General features: G+C 42.8%; 1 protein-coding gene across 10 annotated transcripts in view; it reads right to left on the bottom strand.

Annotated features, from left to right (window-relative positions):
- mast4 (microtubule associated serine/threonine kinase family member 4) overlaps positions 1-15,560 on the bottom strand; it is a 106,432-nt gene that overhangs the window by 29,471 nt on the left and 61,401 nt on the right. For 4 of the 10 annotated variants that reach the window (XM_080510205.1, XM_080510206.1, XM_080510207.1 and 1 more), the window contains exons 1-2: positions 12,386-12,499; positions 10,369-10,449 (exon numbers count right to left, since the gene is read on the bottom strand). The exons of the other annotated variants lie outside the window; for them this stretch is intronic. In XM_080510205.1, the coding sequence (XP_080366331.1) occupies positions 10,369-10,449; positions 12,386-12,432 (128 nt within the window). In that variant the 5' untranslated portion in view covers positions 12,433-12,499. Of the gene's footprint in view, positions 1-10,368; positions 10,450-12,385; positions 12,500-15,560 lie in introns of those variants that run through there. 10 annotated transcript variants of the gene reach the window in all.

Raw genomic sequence — 15,560 nt, 5'->3', positions numbered from 1 at the left:
GGCCAACGAGCAAGGTCTTTAATAGAAAAGGTTTTCACTGTGAAATCAGCAGATTTCAGACATTTTTCCACAGCTGAACATTTGAGACAGTCTCCTCGTCAAATATAAAGGCATGTATTTGTCACACAGTCTGCAATACTTCAGAGATGTCCGATACTTGCAGTTTTCACAGATTCACAGTGGATAGTTTCATGTTGTGTTACATTATGCGTTCCTGAAAACGTCATTAAAATTGCTGAATCCTCAAATTCATCCGTCCATCTTGCATACAGCTTCATGCCATGTATCGGCTAGAACCACTTCCAGATGACAAGAAACAAAAAGTTGGTTTCAGAGATGCTTACAATCACACACACTCATTGACACCGAGGATCAACTTCAGAAACACCAGTTCAACAATTACATGTCTTCAGATTGTGTGGTGGAACCGCAGTGCCCAGAGGAATCTCCCCCCCCCCAGAGGAGAAACTAACCTCAACATGGGAAGAACGGGACCAAAAGATATTATCTTCTTTTATGTAAATGTCAACAATCTAGTGTGAAGAGTTCAAAAGTGGTGACTCGCTGAACTTCACTCTCATAATTTTGCATATTTGAGCCACTTTTTAAAGTTTCCACAAGTCAGAAACAGTTACAACCAAGAAAATCTGCACTCCAGCCATTGGGTGAATTACCATTTGTTGCACGATTCACTGATTTAATCTACTGTCACTTTTCAATCGTTGATATTTGGTGACGTTTCTGGTTCGATTCCCGATTTTAATCACGACTCTTGCTGATGGCTAACATACCTGAATCGACATGTTTGTGATTATTACAATGCAAAATGTTGAATTATGGTGGGGACATTTTGTAATAAACATGCAGTGTTTGACAATTCATTCATGAATATGCAGTGAGATCGCCTGAAGCCCCGCACCAGGACAGCCACATTCATAATTAAAGGGTCACACAAAGAGAAGTGAGTCACGGATTGAAAGTCACGAGCTCACCTCTCGTCCTCAACTTTTCAAGAACATGTGCGTTGGGACGACAACAACGCCGCCGCCAGTGTGGCATCATAAGCTGCTTGATCGGTTACCGCCTCCCCCCCCCCCCCCCCATCAGAAGGGGAAACCTGACTTTTGACCCTTGTTTACGGTTAGTGGCTCATGGGGCTCACCTCGGCGATGGGGAATGTGGACACGCGCCATGAATCATTTACCGCGATGGGGAGGGAGTGCGCGATATCTGGTACACAGGTGCTCGGTCAAAGCGGATCAGATTTAACGAGATCTATTTATACCCTCTCGCTGTGGATTAGGCCAAGAGGATGCCACGCCGCTGCCCAATCAACCCTCTGGTTGTGCCTATCCCGGTCGCTTGGGCCACCATCTATCCGTCCTCGCCACCGACTCCCCGACCACGACAGAGCCGAGTGGAACTCAAAGAAACTGGCTGCTCCCGGGTAATGGCTGCACGCGGGTCGTCTTTCTCACGCCGAACTAAGTTCTGGTGGCGGCGCCTTAGCGGTGCCAGCACACACCAGCAGGGAATCATGTTAGTATGGTGAAAAGCTTTATAAAAAAAAAAAAAAAAAAAAAAAAGAAAGAAAAAGGGGAGGTTATAAAGGAGCCCTGGGCGAAGATGATAGGGAGAAAGTAGGCCAGTGTTTGTGCTGTACTGCAGATGTGTGAGATTCCTGGAACAGATTCATATAAAGGTTTAACAGTATTTTATGCAAAACCCTCAATCTGGTGGCGGCATTGTTGCACCGTGCACAAAGCGCAGCTGCAAAAACAAACTAAAAATACTTTCTCATCAAAGTTTGCAACACTTTGCACATCTGAGCTCCTTCCTTCCTTTCTTGTGCTACCTCTGGTTTTAGCTTTCCTTTCTACATTTCACACTAACCCACATTACTCCACCGCAAAGTAATCTCAATCTGTCAAAAGCGGTTTCTTAGAGTTCGTCTCATTTGGAGCGAAAAAGAGGAGGCAAAAATAGATGAAAAACCGTTTGATTTCCACCACTCAGAATTCACAAGATTCTGAAGCGCCTCGTCCCGCTGACCCGTGTCGGAAAATAAATAAATTTAAAAAGCCATGATTAATCTTTTTTTTACGTTTTTGCTCCCTCGTCACAGCTGTCAGGTGAGCTGACAAAGCGCAATGACACATAAATTGCTGCTCGGCGCTGGCAAACCCAAAGTCAAAATCAGACATGTGACACAGACACACACACACACACACACACACACACACACACACACACACACACACACACACACACACACACACACACACACACACACACACACACACACACACACACACACACACACACACACACACACACACACACACACACACACACACACACAGTTACACACAATCACACGCAGACACACACACAGCTCTATTATTAGTATTTAAAATGCTTGCTGCTTTGGTCAGGAAAAAAAAAAGGCTTGCCAACTCATTTTTGGGGACAGCTGTTTTCTTTAAGCTACTGTCATTTTGTGCATCTGAAGATGTGCAGTATTAAATAGATTTAAAAGGCAAATCTCTTGTTTCTGAAATGTTTTCACATTTGTACATACAGCACAACTTTTATTTCTCCTATGGACGACTTGAGGCAAAATAAAAATATTACTTCTCTTTAATTTCAGTACATTTTCTTGTTCTATTCAACTTCTTGGCTGCAAATATATCGTCATCACATCTATTGGAGGATGCATTTTATAACTTCATAGCAGCACAATGTTAACTGCGATATATTTAAAATAGGGTTTTGAATCTAAGATTACTGAACGAACAATGCTTTGGCAAAAAATTGTGACTAAATGTCAAAATAATATAATTGTATTCAAGAAAAAGTGTTGAATATCATCGAATGTTCTGCAAATGGGAATTCATGTAAAACATGAATGCATATTTCCTAAACAGACATCCTTGAAATTTGCAACACGACCACATATCGTGGTTTAGAGTTCTATTTTCTTAATCACGCCACACGCCACAATAACAAGCTGATATTTTACAGCTGATATTTTACATTTTAGGACTTTGAAACTCTGCACATTCAATAATTTTGAACACTTTTGTGGTCCTATTTCAAGACATGGGCTGAATATTTTACAATTTATAAACAAAGCAATGAGCTTTTAGTGATGTCAACCATTTTCGGGATCAATTTTTATAATAATATTCTCTTAATATTTGATATTTTACACACTACAAAACATCAACACAGAATCTACTTTGAATATTGAGGATTATTGTAAGATAGCAAAGCTTTATGTCAGAACATTGATCTCAAAAGTGCAACAACATTAACATCTCGTAAATAATTCACCACATTGCTTAGTTTTATGTAGAGGAAATTCCATGGTTTCAGTTCTCTGATCAGTCCAATCAAATATTTAATCATTGCTTTGTGGTTTTATTGAAAAGCAAACGGCTGGGGAAAAACTTGTGTTGTCCGATACAGTTTCCACGGCTCCGGCTTTTTTACAGATCATCATAAATTTGCTGGTTTTCAAATAAAAAAAAAAAAATTTACACACTGATGCAAGATGTCCAGAAACTGCCAGTATTTCATGCTAAGCCGTTCTGCACGATAAAATAGGTCAGGATGGGGATTAAAAATAAATATGAGTATACGAGCTTCACCAATACTGTAGCCCCATCATATACACAAAACTGGGATCAAGTGGCTTAGCTGTAAACCAGTGTCCACACACTCCAAATCCCATAAAGCATTCAAACTGTTTTTCTTTTCTTCTTCATGTGGGGAGTGTTTAAAAAGTGCAATAAAACACATGGGTTTTTTTTTTTTTTGGGCCGATGACCACAACAAAGCGGCAGGATTTGCACGTTCCCACTGAGCATTAATGGGGATGGCACATTGGAAAGCACACATCCTGTGTAAGGAACATGAGCCTGCCTCAACAACAAACAGTCAAATTACCATTTGACACACAAAGCAAATAATACACAATGGGCAAGAAGGGAACACCCAGCTTCTTGTTCATGTGGGCCTCATAAAACGGCTCAAATGGTTGAAGGTAAACACAAAGAAAAACACCACAGCTGTCATGCAGTGCTGCACAAACATAAGTTTCCAGACTTTACGTGGTCACTTCGTGGAACAAAGGGGGAAATAACCGGGCCCCCCCCCCCTCCTCTCTTTACGATTACAATACGCCAGATTTAACAAAAAGTACCTCTTAGAGCGGCGCAGACGGGCTCCGCTGAAGAAATGCGGCATGTTAAAGTTGGACAGGACTGTCCACAGACTGGAGTCTGACATGGTGTCCAAGTCATGCCAGAGAGGCAGATGTAAAGGCGGCTTCTGGAGAGCTGTGGAGGAGAAGCGTCGCGTCTCGGGGTTCAGGAGGCTGCGACCTCCGGAGCACTCCTGACAGGCACTGTCTTTAGGGCCAAACTTCCTCTGTACAGGCACATCTGCAGCCAGCTGCGGCATACACACAGCGGCAGGGAGGACACGTCGTCCTCCTCTGTCCTCAAAAAAAAAAAAAAAGAAAAAAAAAAGTAATCCAGGGAGAGTCCTGAAAGGCACACAGGAGTGTGTGATCCAGGTCAGGTGGCGACAGCCTCCACTGTTGCAGGGGGGGGGGATATGACACCTAACACCGGCTGACTTTTTGTTTTCCCGTCTCACTGCGACTGCGTTCTGTATCCCAAACACTCGCCCTGCTCCCTTCGCTCAACATGCTTCATATCATGTAACAGGCATCTACCACTTCACATCCTGCGAAGGGGGGTAGTGAGACAGAAGGGTACTGCATCATCAGCAGATGCTGCCGTGCACTCCGCTGCTTTCGCAAACTGGCACCCCTCCAAAAGTCCGGTGGGTCAGTGTATTAAAGCAGGACCTATTTGAAATGGAAATGTTGAGCTTGAGCATGGATTTTCTTTCTGCTGCTGCATATATTCCTCCCTCATGCCGAGGATGAGAGCCTCACCTTAACCACACCACCTTTGATCCCTGACTCTTAAAAGAGATAAGCAGCTAAACTCCTTCAGGAAAACGCACACATCAACGCACAAACAGGATTAACGCTTGATCCAAGGCTGCAAAAAGCATTGATTTGAAAACGGGGGGGGGGGGGGGGGAAACCTCCCTCGCAACACACGTAGCCTTTCAGGTGTGTTTTAAAGGAACAGAACTCGGATTCACTCGGCCCTTCTCGTCAGTTCAGTGATGAATTTGACTGCCGGGTCCCGCATGTATGTGTGAGAGCTCAGGGTCAGCTGATCAACATCAGGCCACAGGGTACAAAGTCTGCTGACGAACTCCGTGAACAAGCTTCCAGGTCTTCGGGTAAAAGCAATGCTCCCAACAAGATTACAGCGTCTCGCTGAGAACATCATGACTGGTCAATTGTGTGTAGGGACAGTGAGGCAAACACCTCAGAGCTCCACCTCTCTGATAACAGTGTCTGCACGCAGACCGAGGCTGCTGTAATCACGTGATCAATGAAGTCAGATAGATATGTTACTTTCACAATGCACCTGCAAAGACCTTTGGCTCGTCTCACTCAAGATAGTATAAGAAAAAGAGCATGAGCAAGAAAACAAACAAAACTAACTCACATTGTTGAGATTTGGTTGTTTGGACACGTTTAATCCATCTCTCCTGCTTGCATGCAAGTAAATGGTTCATTTGTTTGATAAAAGAACAAAAGGATAGAATACTCTATTGAAACTCACTTTTAGAACCAAAAAATAAAAGCCACAAACGAAAAAAAAGTGGAACAGCTGCATCCCATATAAACAGACTAGCTGTAAAACTCAAGATAAAAGCTTCAATAAAACAATAACATGAACCAGCGCTTCTACTTGTACTGACCTCTGGACACGTTAAAACTTCTTTCATTCAAAATTATATCAAGAATACCAGGATTCAATTAAGGATACCTATTTTGCATGAGACAAAAGCAGGAAAGCGTCATGGAAAATGGCTTCAATACAATGGCTTTTTTTTTCTCCACCAGCTGTTTCTTCGCTTCAACCTTCTTTGGATAAAAAAAATTAAAAAATAACCTGAAACCACCTATGACACAAGTACTGTGCTATAAACATCTGTATATAGTTGCATAAATCTACTTTAAAAAAAAGTAGTGTTTATTTATCTAATCTTTAGTCTACCAGGAAGTCCTTTGAGATAAAATCTGTTTTGTGAACACGACCTGAGGCACACCGGTACCTACAAAAGAGCAAGCAGGAATAAATAAACTTAAATACCATTAAATATATCTTCCATATGAAACACTATGCATGAGGCATACGTTTTGAAAAAGAAGCATTCTTTCACTTCATGTCAAGTAAATATGTCGTTTGTGATTTATTTTCAGATTTTAAAATGGAATTGTGGTGAAAACTTGTGAAAACTACCGAGAACGTGAACCAAACTCTAGCAGAAATATCTAATTATGTGACTGGCATTAATCTATTGTTCAGGAAGGAATGTATGTCACTACATGTGTTCACTAAAAGAGATTTATTTCATGTGTTATGTCGAGTCCGTTGGTGAAGGAGCGTCGACCACTATGCAGAGAAGAGACATTTTATAGCCTTCGGCAAGAAAATGGATTCAAATGCAGGGAAACTAGAAACAAGGATGGGAGGAAACCACAGGCCAGAGAGAGCATGCCCCTCCTATCACTTCCAGTACAGTGCAACTCCACGACAACATGCAGAGATGCATACAAATAAAGTCAAAACATGTCATGAATCTCTTCCTTTGATTTCCAAACTGACCAACTTTTAAGCTGTTAGTTATTTCCAACACTTGCAGCCATTTATACGAGCTCCTCTGTCCCCGTGCACTCCATTAAGGCGACCGGAGATCAGCTGCCTCGTCTTGTCACATTTTATCCGGGCGGCTATAATACCAATCGTGAGCAGGAGAGCAGAGAAGCGGTTCAAAGACTGTCTGAGAGCTTCGCTTTAGGAAGTGCACAGTCAGACCTGAGGGCCGTCAGGATGCTGCAGATGAGTAATCGCTTGCCAAGAGCCCTGCCTGGAAGGGGATCAAAAAGTCCAAGAATGACCAGCACAAAAACCCACTGCTTCCTCTGGCATGTACCACAACTGTAATAAAATATTAGGGGAGATATTTGTCGTCGTTGCAAAGGCCCGCGCTCGCGTGTGCGTTCCCTGCGAGTGGCTCGGTCCGTCTCCCTGCAGGCCCTCTGTGACAGCCTTCACTCTAATTATGGCTCTGCTCCGTTTCTGTGCTCCACATAAGAAATGACGGTTCACGTGGTTCAAAGTCAAACTCTTACAGAGCAGCCTGAGCAGCGGAGGTCACTGCATGTGCTAGCATTACGAGGAGAAAATGGCCTGCGCTCCCTCTGGATGAGAGAGAGGTTTTTTTCTTCTTCTGGGCAACCAAGAGATGAACAAAGGCCGACACCTTGATGGAAAACACAGAATAACACCGACTGCATCTACCTGTGAGTGATAGAAAAGAGGAAGTATTTCGAATACTGCTTGAGTGGTCACATACGTGTATACGCACCATCAACAACGTGATGAAATGATGCAATTCAGACAAGCACTGACTCACCGTCATTCATAAATCCTGGAAGAGGTTAGATTTTATTTGACGGCATTATTTGTTCAAATATTTTGGGATAAATTACTGGGGCAATCCTTCCAGAGCCATCACTTGAGCAGCCCCCCCAAAGTGCTTTACATTGTTAATCACATTCACCCATTCGCACACCGATGGAGACGGCTGACCAACGAGGTGCTCAGTCCATTCATTGGGAGCAGTCTGGGGTTCAATGTCTTGCTCAAGGACACTTTGACATGTGGACCTGTGACCTTCCAACTGAGAGATGACCTGCTCTACCAACCAAACCACAGCCGCACCGTCATTAAAAAAAAGGTACAAAAATATTTGGCGGTGAGGCTGACGAACTTAACAGGAGTGATTGTGTGCGTGTCAGGATTCCTTCCTGCCATGTCTGGGTTTCGAACTCATGTCCCACTAGTCAAGGTCATATATGAAAAATGTCTACTGGACACTCACTGCACTCAGTTTTCTGATTTCATTGTAATTAGGAAACAGGAGCAAGGCACTGGTCTTGGAGACTTTGGGCAATATGTAACATCATTTGTATTCACTTGTATGATTGACTTTTACTAAACAAGTGCATCTTATCTGTAAATTACAAAATATTTTAATGAATTCGTGAAATAAGTGAGTTAAACACACCATTGACAATAGTCTCTCAGTCTCACTGCATGCTTAAAGGTTAGAAATTAAACTAATTTAACTCGCACAATATCCAATCTGCAGACCCTCCCCTTCGTTGCTCATCCTGTGAAATGTTCAAAGTGAGTTCGGGGATCCTCATGTCAAGTTTCAGTTGCTGCAGGGAAAACAATAACGGCATTAAAACTAGCCAAGACTAAATTGCAAGTTTCACCCTCTGTGAAAAGGAAGCAGCCAAGTGGACATAACTACATTAAAAAAATCCTATGTTCTGAAAAGATAATGGCTGTATTCACATCGTATTTACTCACTGGAGACCAGGTTGTTGAAGTAGCAGTGTTCCTGACACAGACGTCTAACAAATAAATCCCCGCTGGTCAAGCAGAGACGTTGACCCTTGTGCTAAGCCGAGACTGAAACACAATTCAACGCCGTCTGTAAACCAGTTCAAACCCTGCACGTGAGGATTAGAATATCTTGTGGAGCATTTTCCTCTCTGGCTCCTTAAACCCACAGATCTGTTGCCTAATCAGAACCTCTGAGTCCATTCTGTTTATTCTTCACGCTATCTTAAGCAACATACATTTTTCTCAACCCCAGAGCCCCGGAGGCCTGGCTAGTATATAGACTTTCCATGCCTGGTATAGGAAAATATCAAGAATCAAAAGTGACCTACTTGCAGCTTTCAACAAAAAAAAAAATAACACACAGGTAATGTATATGTAACCATTACGAAGAAACCTGAGAAGATGTATGTGGCTTAGTATGGCTATTTATCAATGCTAAAGGACTATGCCCTCCAGAGATCTGAGCTCTTCATTAGGAATCGCCAGACAAAGCGCCATACGCCACCATGGGATAAAAACCTGATATTGTCAATAAATGAATTAAGGAAAAAGTCCACCCAGTAAAAAGCATCTCGACATTCTTGTATGAAGCTGACTCACATTAAATGCCTGCACCACTTGACTCTCCATGAAAGCTGAGCGAGGAGACCAGGGGTGAAATGGGTGGGTGTTTTTGTGCTATTCATTGATACAGAAAAAGAATTCTCAAATTGAGTGTTTTGAATGGGCTGGAGAGAGAAAAGCATCCATTCCAAGTTTCAGTCCAACAAATTTTTTTTTGTTTGTCTCTGCAGCTCTGCATCAGAAACAAGCGGAATAACAGAAAGCGCTAACCACGATTTATCCTCAAAACACTTATTTACTGTGTCGCAAGCTTCGACAAGATCAAAAGTATTTGCTCAGTCAAACTAGAGTTAAAATGCTGCAGAATGTCTGCAGAATTCAATAAGAAGTAAGCCTATACTTAAGGTAAGAAAATTGACCATGGATCACAACTATTGGTGTGTATCACCATCTGTCCGGAGAAAAAAATAAAAAATACATCACAGATCTCATCTGTCCAAGCATCAAAGAGAGCTGGATCACAGGCTGTCCTGTCGTCCATTTGTCCAGATCACAAGCTCCTTTATAATTATATAAACAACAGTTAATGGACAAAGATGGCATCAACCTGAATGACCCGTTTAACCATGAAAGCCGACGACACTTTGTGCAGTGACGAGCTTCAAGGCTCCTCAATAGATCAATGTGGAACAGGAGAGCATGACACGATGTCATCCCATGCGACACACACCAGAGGGATAAAATATAACCAGTTCAGCAACGCAAGGGTGAGACTGAAGCAAAACCTTTCGGCGCACAGATTTTTAAGGACTCATTATAAACTAGTTCGGATCTAAGCAACAGACTTGGATGGAGAATCATTATTAGCTTTTACTGTTTTGAATGCTCTTCATTCCCAAATGAATCAAGCTGGGATTCAGACAGATTGAGACCATTCTTCACTTTGATGTTTTGCAAATCCTACTTAGCACATGAAAGAGGAGCATAAACCTCCGAACAGAGAGGGACAAGATGGGGGAAGGAGGAGGAGGGGACATCACCAACATTATATAAGCTCCATCTCCTCTTTCAATGTCATTTCAATGGCAGATGATTTTTTAAGGAGGGCCCACCGAATATAGGACTCCGGATTTGTGACGCACGAAAGCGAAATAAGACTGAAACATGTGCTGGCAGGCCTGTGATGAACATTAAAACACGTCATGGTTGAAGAACTCTTGCTTACCTCCAGAAATGAAAAGCGTGCAGCGGGCTGCACGGACTGCACGGGCTAGTGGGAGTGGGGCTCAAGCTTCGGGGAGTAAGGCTGCAAGTTAAATGGAGTGGAGTGAATAGTTGCCCTTTATCACACACACACACACACACACACAGGACAGAAAGAAAAAACCCAACTCCCCTCCAGGATACGTGCCCAGATAAAGCTAACAGCATTTCGAGGAGTAAATGATCCCTATCGGATGGACAGCGTGTTGGTCTGGTGTTCTCTAGTGTTGGTTTGACCCCAAAGATTTCAAAACAGAGAAAAGCCAATCAGGCTTCTTCAAAGCCCACAGAATGATCATTGTCAAAGGCAAGATTAACCTCCATTTGCCAAATATGCTTGCAATAAGGTGTCTCTGATCCTTCTCTTCATCTGTGTGGTGTCTTGTATGCAGCCCTGTCAGGAGTGGCACTGCAGAGCATCAGGTTGACATGCTGAATTACTTTTACTGCAGTGGCCTTCAAAAAATAAAAAATAAAAATAGCATTACTACACTGTAACACACTCTAGGCATGACTAAATTAGCGTCTACTGTACCTGGCGACTCGAAAACTGGTGGATGTACAGATGTTTGACTTTACTCTGTTGAAGATCGCCAGTGTTGTCCAACAAGTATAAAAAGAAACTGCTGTTTTAGAACAACAGTGAGCCATTTTATAATTTGAAAGAATACATTTCACACCTATTTTAACAGCTATGTGTAAAGAAAGTAGATCAAAAATAAACCTTTCTTGCCTGTGAGTATCGATTGATAATTACAACTAGTTGCATCTGTAGTCCGTCTCACTTATTTTATTACTTTATGGTTCAATGACAAATAACTATTAAACTTCATGTCAATTCATTCTATCCAATCCAATTAACCAATATGCCATACCTCTATTACTCGAATCAATCACTGGTCTCCGTTGTATCCTATTTTACTTTAATTGATTCCATTCCAAAAGACTCTCAGATGCATTTGGTTAAAACTACAAATAAGATTCTAAACTTAATAAATTCAGATTCAGGTCTTCATTATGGAAACCTCCGATCCTCTCATCAACTCGCTGATATTTGGAAAAATGTATTTATAGATAATCCACCTCAGTAGATTATTGGCAATGATATAGAAACACGGTAGATTGACAAATATTCTTAGATTTCATTCGTTATTCTGAACCAGGTTTGAACACATGGAATTAGGGCAAACTCGAGATTGAACAATATCCCTCTTGAGCAAGCATTTACAAAATGAGAGACGAATCCTTTGACAGATCATGCAGTTTTTATTACCATAAAAATGTCAACAAGTTATGAAATCTCTGGTTCATTGAATCAATTCATTTCTCTGTGCAGATATAAAGGCTTCAGTGAGAACTTATAACAGGCAATCAGCCCAATTATGCCCGCATGCAGATTTTTAATCCTCGATGGAGGGAACCATATCAAATTCCTTGCTGACCTAAATAAAAAAAATGCATCAAGTCGAGCAATGACAGTGGCAGTGTGGGGAAGGGGATGCTGACATGTTCACAGTCATTCACTGCTTTCCATCTTATTGATCACATCCGACAATAAGATGCACTGCATCGTTGCTCCTGGTGAGCTTCTGCTACGTCTGCGTTGTGTCCGTTTTTTTTTTTTCCCCCTACATGTGCACTGTTTGTTTGTGTCACGCCAGCAAATAAAGCATGTTGCGGCAATCCTCCGCGTGACAACATTATCTCTTCATCAAACACGTACACACACGTGCATGAAAATGCAAATCTGTGAACACACATGCAGCGATGTTAGCACAAGCGAGGGTAAGCCGCTGTTGCTTGGCTGGGGAAAAGGATTTGACATTAGACTTCCTGCTGCAGATGCTGCAGCTGCTAATGCTAACACAGCACACAAACAGAGTGAGACACAGACAAACATGACACGCAGAGACAGATGAAGCCACCACACTGCAGAGGAAGCTGCCTTCCCGGTAGGACAACGGAGGAAAAATACTCACTCTAGCGTCAGCCCTGGAATTCTCAGCCTCTCCCGCTGGGCTTTCATGGCTGAACTGTGCTCGTTTGCTCTATTGTGGTCATGATATGCACTCACACAGCCTGCCTGCCTGCCTGCCTGCCGTCCCCCCCCCCCTTTTCCACTGACAAAGAGCCAAACCCAGCCGCCACAGTGCGATGAGACGGATTGGTTTTCTCTCCCCCCCTTAGGAAAGGGGAGGAGGGGTTAAAAAATAAAACAGAGGGGGTCTACGGCTCTTGTTTTGGTCTTTCCACGTTCCACCTTGAAGCTGTCAAATAAGATCCTCAGTTGCCTGCGGAGGGCACGGAGGCAGGACAATACCCCTTTCTCCCCTCCCCTAATACACGCCCCCTGCTCCTTCAAACGCATGCACAGTCGTTGCCCCCCACCACCAGCAGCCGCAGCAGCACCACTCCTCCTCCTCCTCCTCCTCCTCCTCCACCAGCTGGTGACATGCTACACGGCAGAAACGAAGGCGTTGAATTAAATCTACATTTGTGTCTTCTCCTCTGCGTGCAGTCACCTTGACAGATGCTAAACGTGAGGCGCGTGCTGTACAACGCAGTGTGACCACGAGCGCGGAGATGATGTCATCTCGGAAAGAGAAACATAATGCAGCACCGACAGCCAAGTCCACGTCCGTCAATGTACAGGGGGGGGGGGGGGGGCAGAAATAGAGAGACGGAGAGAGAAAAGAACAAACAAAACAAAACAAACAGGCAACAGGCGTTTAACCTTGCAGGCAAACGGACGTGAAATGAAGGAGGCTCGAGTGTTTTCCTGTGACTGAAACGCAGAGTTAGTGAAGTGGGATCACAATGTACCAGAGTGTCCCGGGTCCCTGCAGGAACTCAAACCACACTGGAGGTCACAGCTTATCGTCAGTAAAAATAGCCCGTGATGAATCTCATCCACACTTATTGTTATAGAAAATCCATGGCAGGACCATCAAGAGCTCCATAAGTCAAAATGAATCAATGACTCACTGGCAGGACATTGCCTGCAGATGAACTGCTGAAATGAGGGAGGTGATTACAGACAATCTCGCTGCACTTCCCAAAAAAATGTGTTTGCGATGAGTCAGCATTGGTAACGGCCGCGTCGATGATGGCTTTGTTAAATCTGGACAAGAAACATAGAAAGCAGAAGTCAGCTGCTGCTGCTGCTGCTGCGCTCGCCGCTTCACTTTACTAATGAATTCTTTATCACTGCTAGAGTGCATGAGGAGCCGAGAGGAGCTGCAGGTGACAGCAAACACTGCATTAAAGCTTCGAACCAGGAGGTGACGCGAGGAGGTGAAGTGGAGCGTGAAAAGGAGCCCGCTTGGACCAGCAGGTCAAGAGTGAGCATCCAAACAGATACTGTGGAGAAGAAAGACCTCTGTTTGTCAGATTTATTTATTTATTATGAATCAATATTAATGCTTATCTGACCATGTTTTCTCTGTACAGGCTGATTTCTTTCTCTCCCTAAAGGTCAACTTGACCAAATGCCAACACTGCCAGGATGCTACACGCTGCTCTGTGGGCTGGAATGACAGGACCACGAGTGAAATAAGCAGAGTGAAAGAAAGAGAATGACACAAAGACTGGAATATGCCGACCTCACTGTGTCATTCTGACTGATAATACACACTCTTTAAACAAGCAACCACAACTAATAAATGTGTCACACAACATCTCAGTCATTAATAGTGTTTTTTTTTATCAATTATTACTACACTCTTTTTAAATATAGTATGTGATCTTTTACAATGTTCTAACATTTAAACAGACTGCAATGACTGGTTTCAATGACCCGTACATTATTAAATTACAATAACATAAGATAAATAAAATAATTAAAGAAATATTTAAAATAGGTCAAGGTTTATATTATCATTGAATATAAGCAACAGACTGGATGTAAAATTAATTAGCTCTCAATGTAACAAAACAGCAGTTATAGCTGAATACCAAACTTTGCCTTTGTTTTTCACAAACTTTAGTTGCAATTCACATGGAACTTAAGTAACTGATGATGTGTGCGAGTTGGAGGATTTTACCCTGAAGATTATTAGGCTCGATTTAATGCCTGCAACTGTCCAACCTGTTATTTTATTGGTTGTTTAGGTTATATAAATGTGATTTAATCACCAGCAATTCAGTGTGGGAGAAGTTTGCGACTTAATTCATGATGCAGTTATTGATCTCATTCAGAGGTCTGACATTTGAAGCAGCAGAGTATTGAAGAAGTAAATATTATTTGAAATCTGACATGCGCCTATAATCTGGGAGAGTAACTTGATCTGTGATGAACGAGTTAAGGAAGTGGATCCGACAGCATCTGTTAAACTGAATGTAACTGAAGCTACAGTCAACAGGTCCTGGTTACTACCCCCGTTGCATCTTGGGAGGGGTTAATGCGGCACAACAAGTTTGGTACCCGCACGAGCCCCGGGTGCAACACGCCGTGTGTCTGTGCTGATGACAAGAAATCAGATTCGGTTCCAACATAATGGCCAACAAATCAAATGAGAACGTCTCGAGCTGTGCACTAATGATTGATTTCCAGATATTTAATGGGACCCAGCAAAGGACTTCCAGCTATTAAGGTCAGCCTATAAATAGTTCAGTCATCCTTCAACTAGAATGACTCATGTTGAAAACAACTCCAAATAAGACTATCTGAAAAGGTGCAATCTGTCACTCCTGAGGCCAGGAAAAAGAAATGACAATAACAAATGTCCTGATACGAGACAGGGAGAGTGTGGAAAAGCCTAATATCACTAATTAACTGGCTTGTTGACATTAGGCAGAGTGTTAATGACATCAAACTTTCAGTAGATGGCTCTCTGTCACCGGAAAACCTCAGAGGGAGCTCTGTGCTGTGGAGGAGATAAACACCATCTACTCTCCCTTGGTGTGAATGGAAGATAAATAGACGGAGAGGGTAAGCGGTCCAGATTGCAGATCATTTTCACAAACACATAGACTCAAACACACACATTAAAGCCAAGCACGACTGACACAACGCTGCAGATTAAGGCGAGCTTAGTAGTTTTAAAATAAATATGTGGAGAGTATATCTTTGGTAGAGCTGCTACTTCTCCACATGAGGAGAACATGATGAGGATGCAGTGGAAGGTCCAACCACGACCCACTGGAGTGACGATA

Source organism: Blennius ocellaris (assembly GCF_963422515.1).
Source record: "Blennius ocellaris genome assembly, chromosome: 15".
Taxonomy (NCBI): domain Eukaryota; kingdom Metazoa; phylum Chordata; class Actinopteri; order Blenniiformes; family Blenniidae; genus Blennius; species Blennius ocellaris.
Note: the sequence above shows the minus strand (reverse complement) of the source record. Positions and strands in the feature narration are given on the sequence as shown.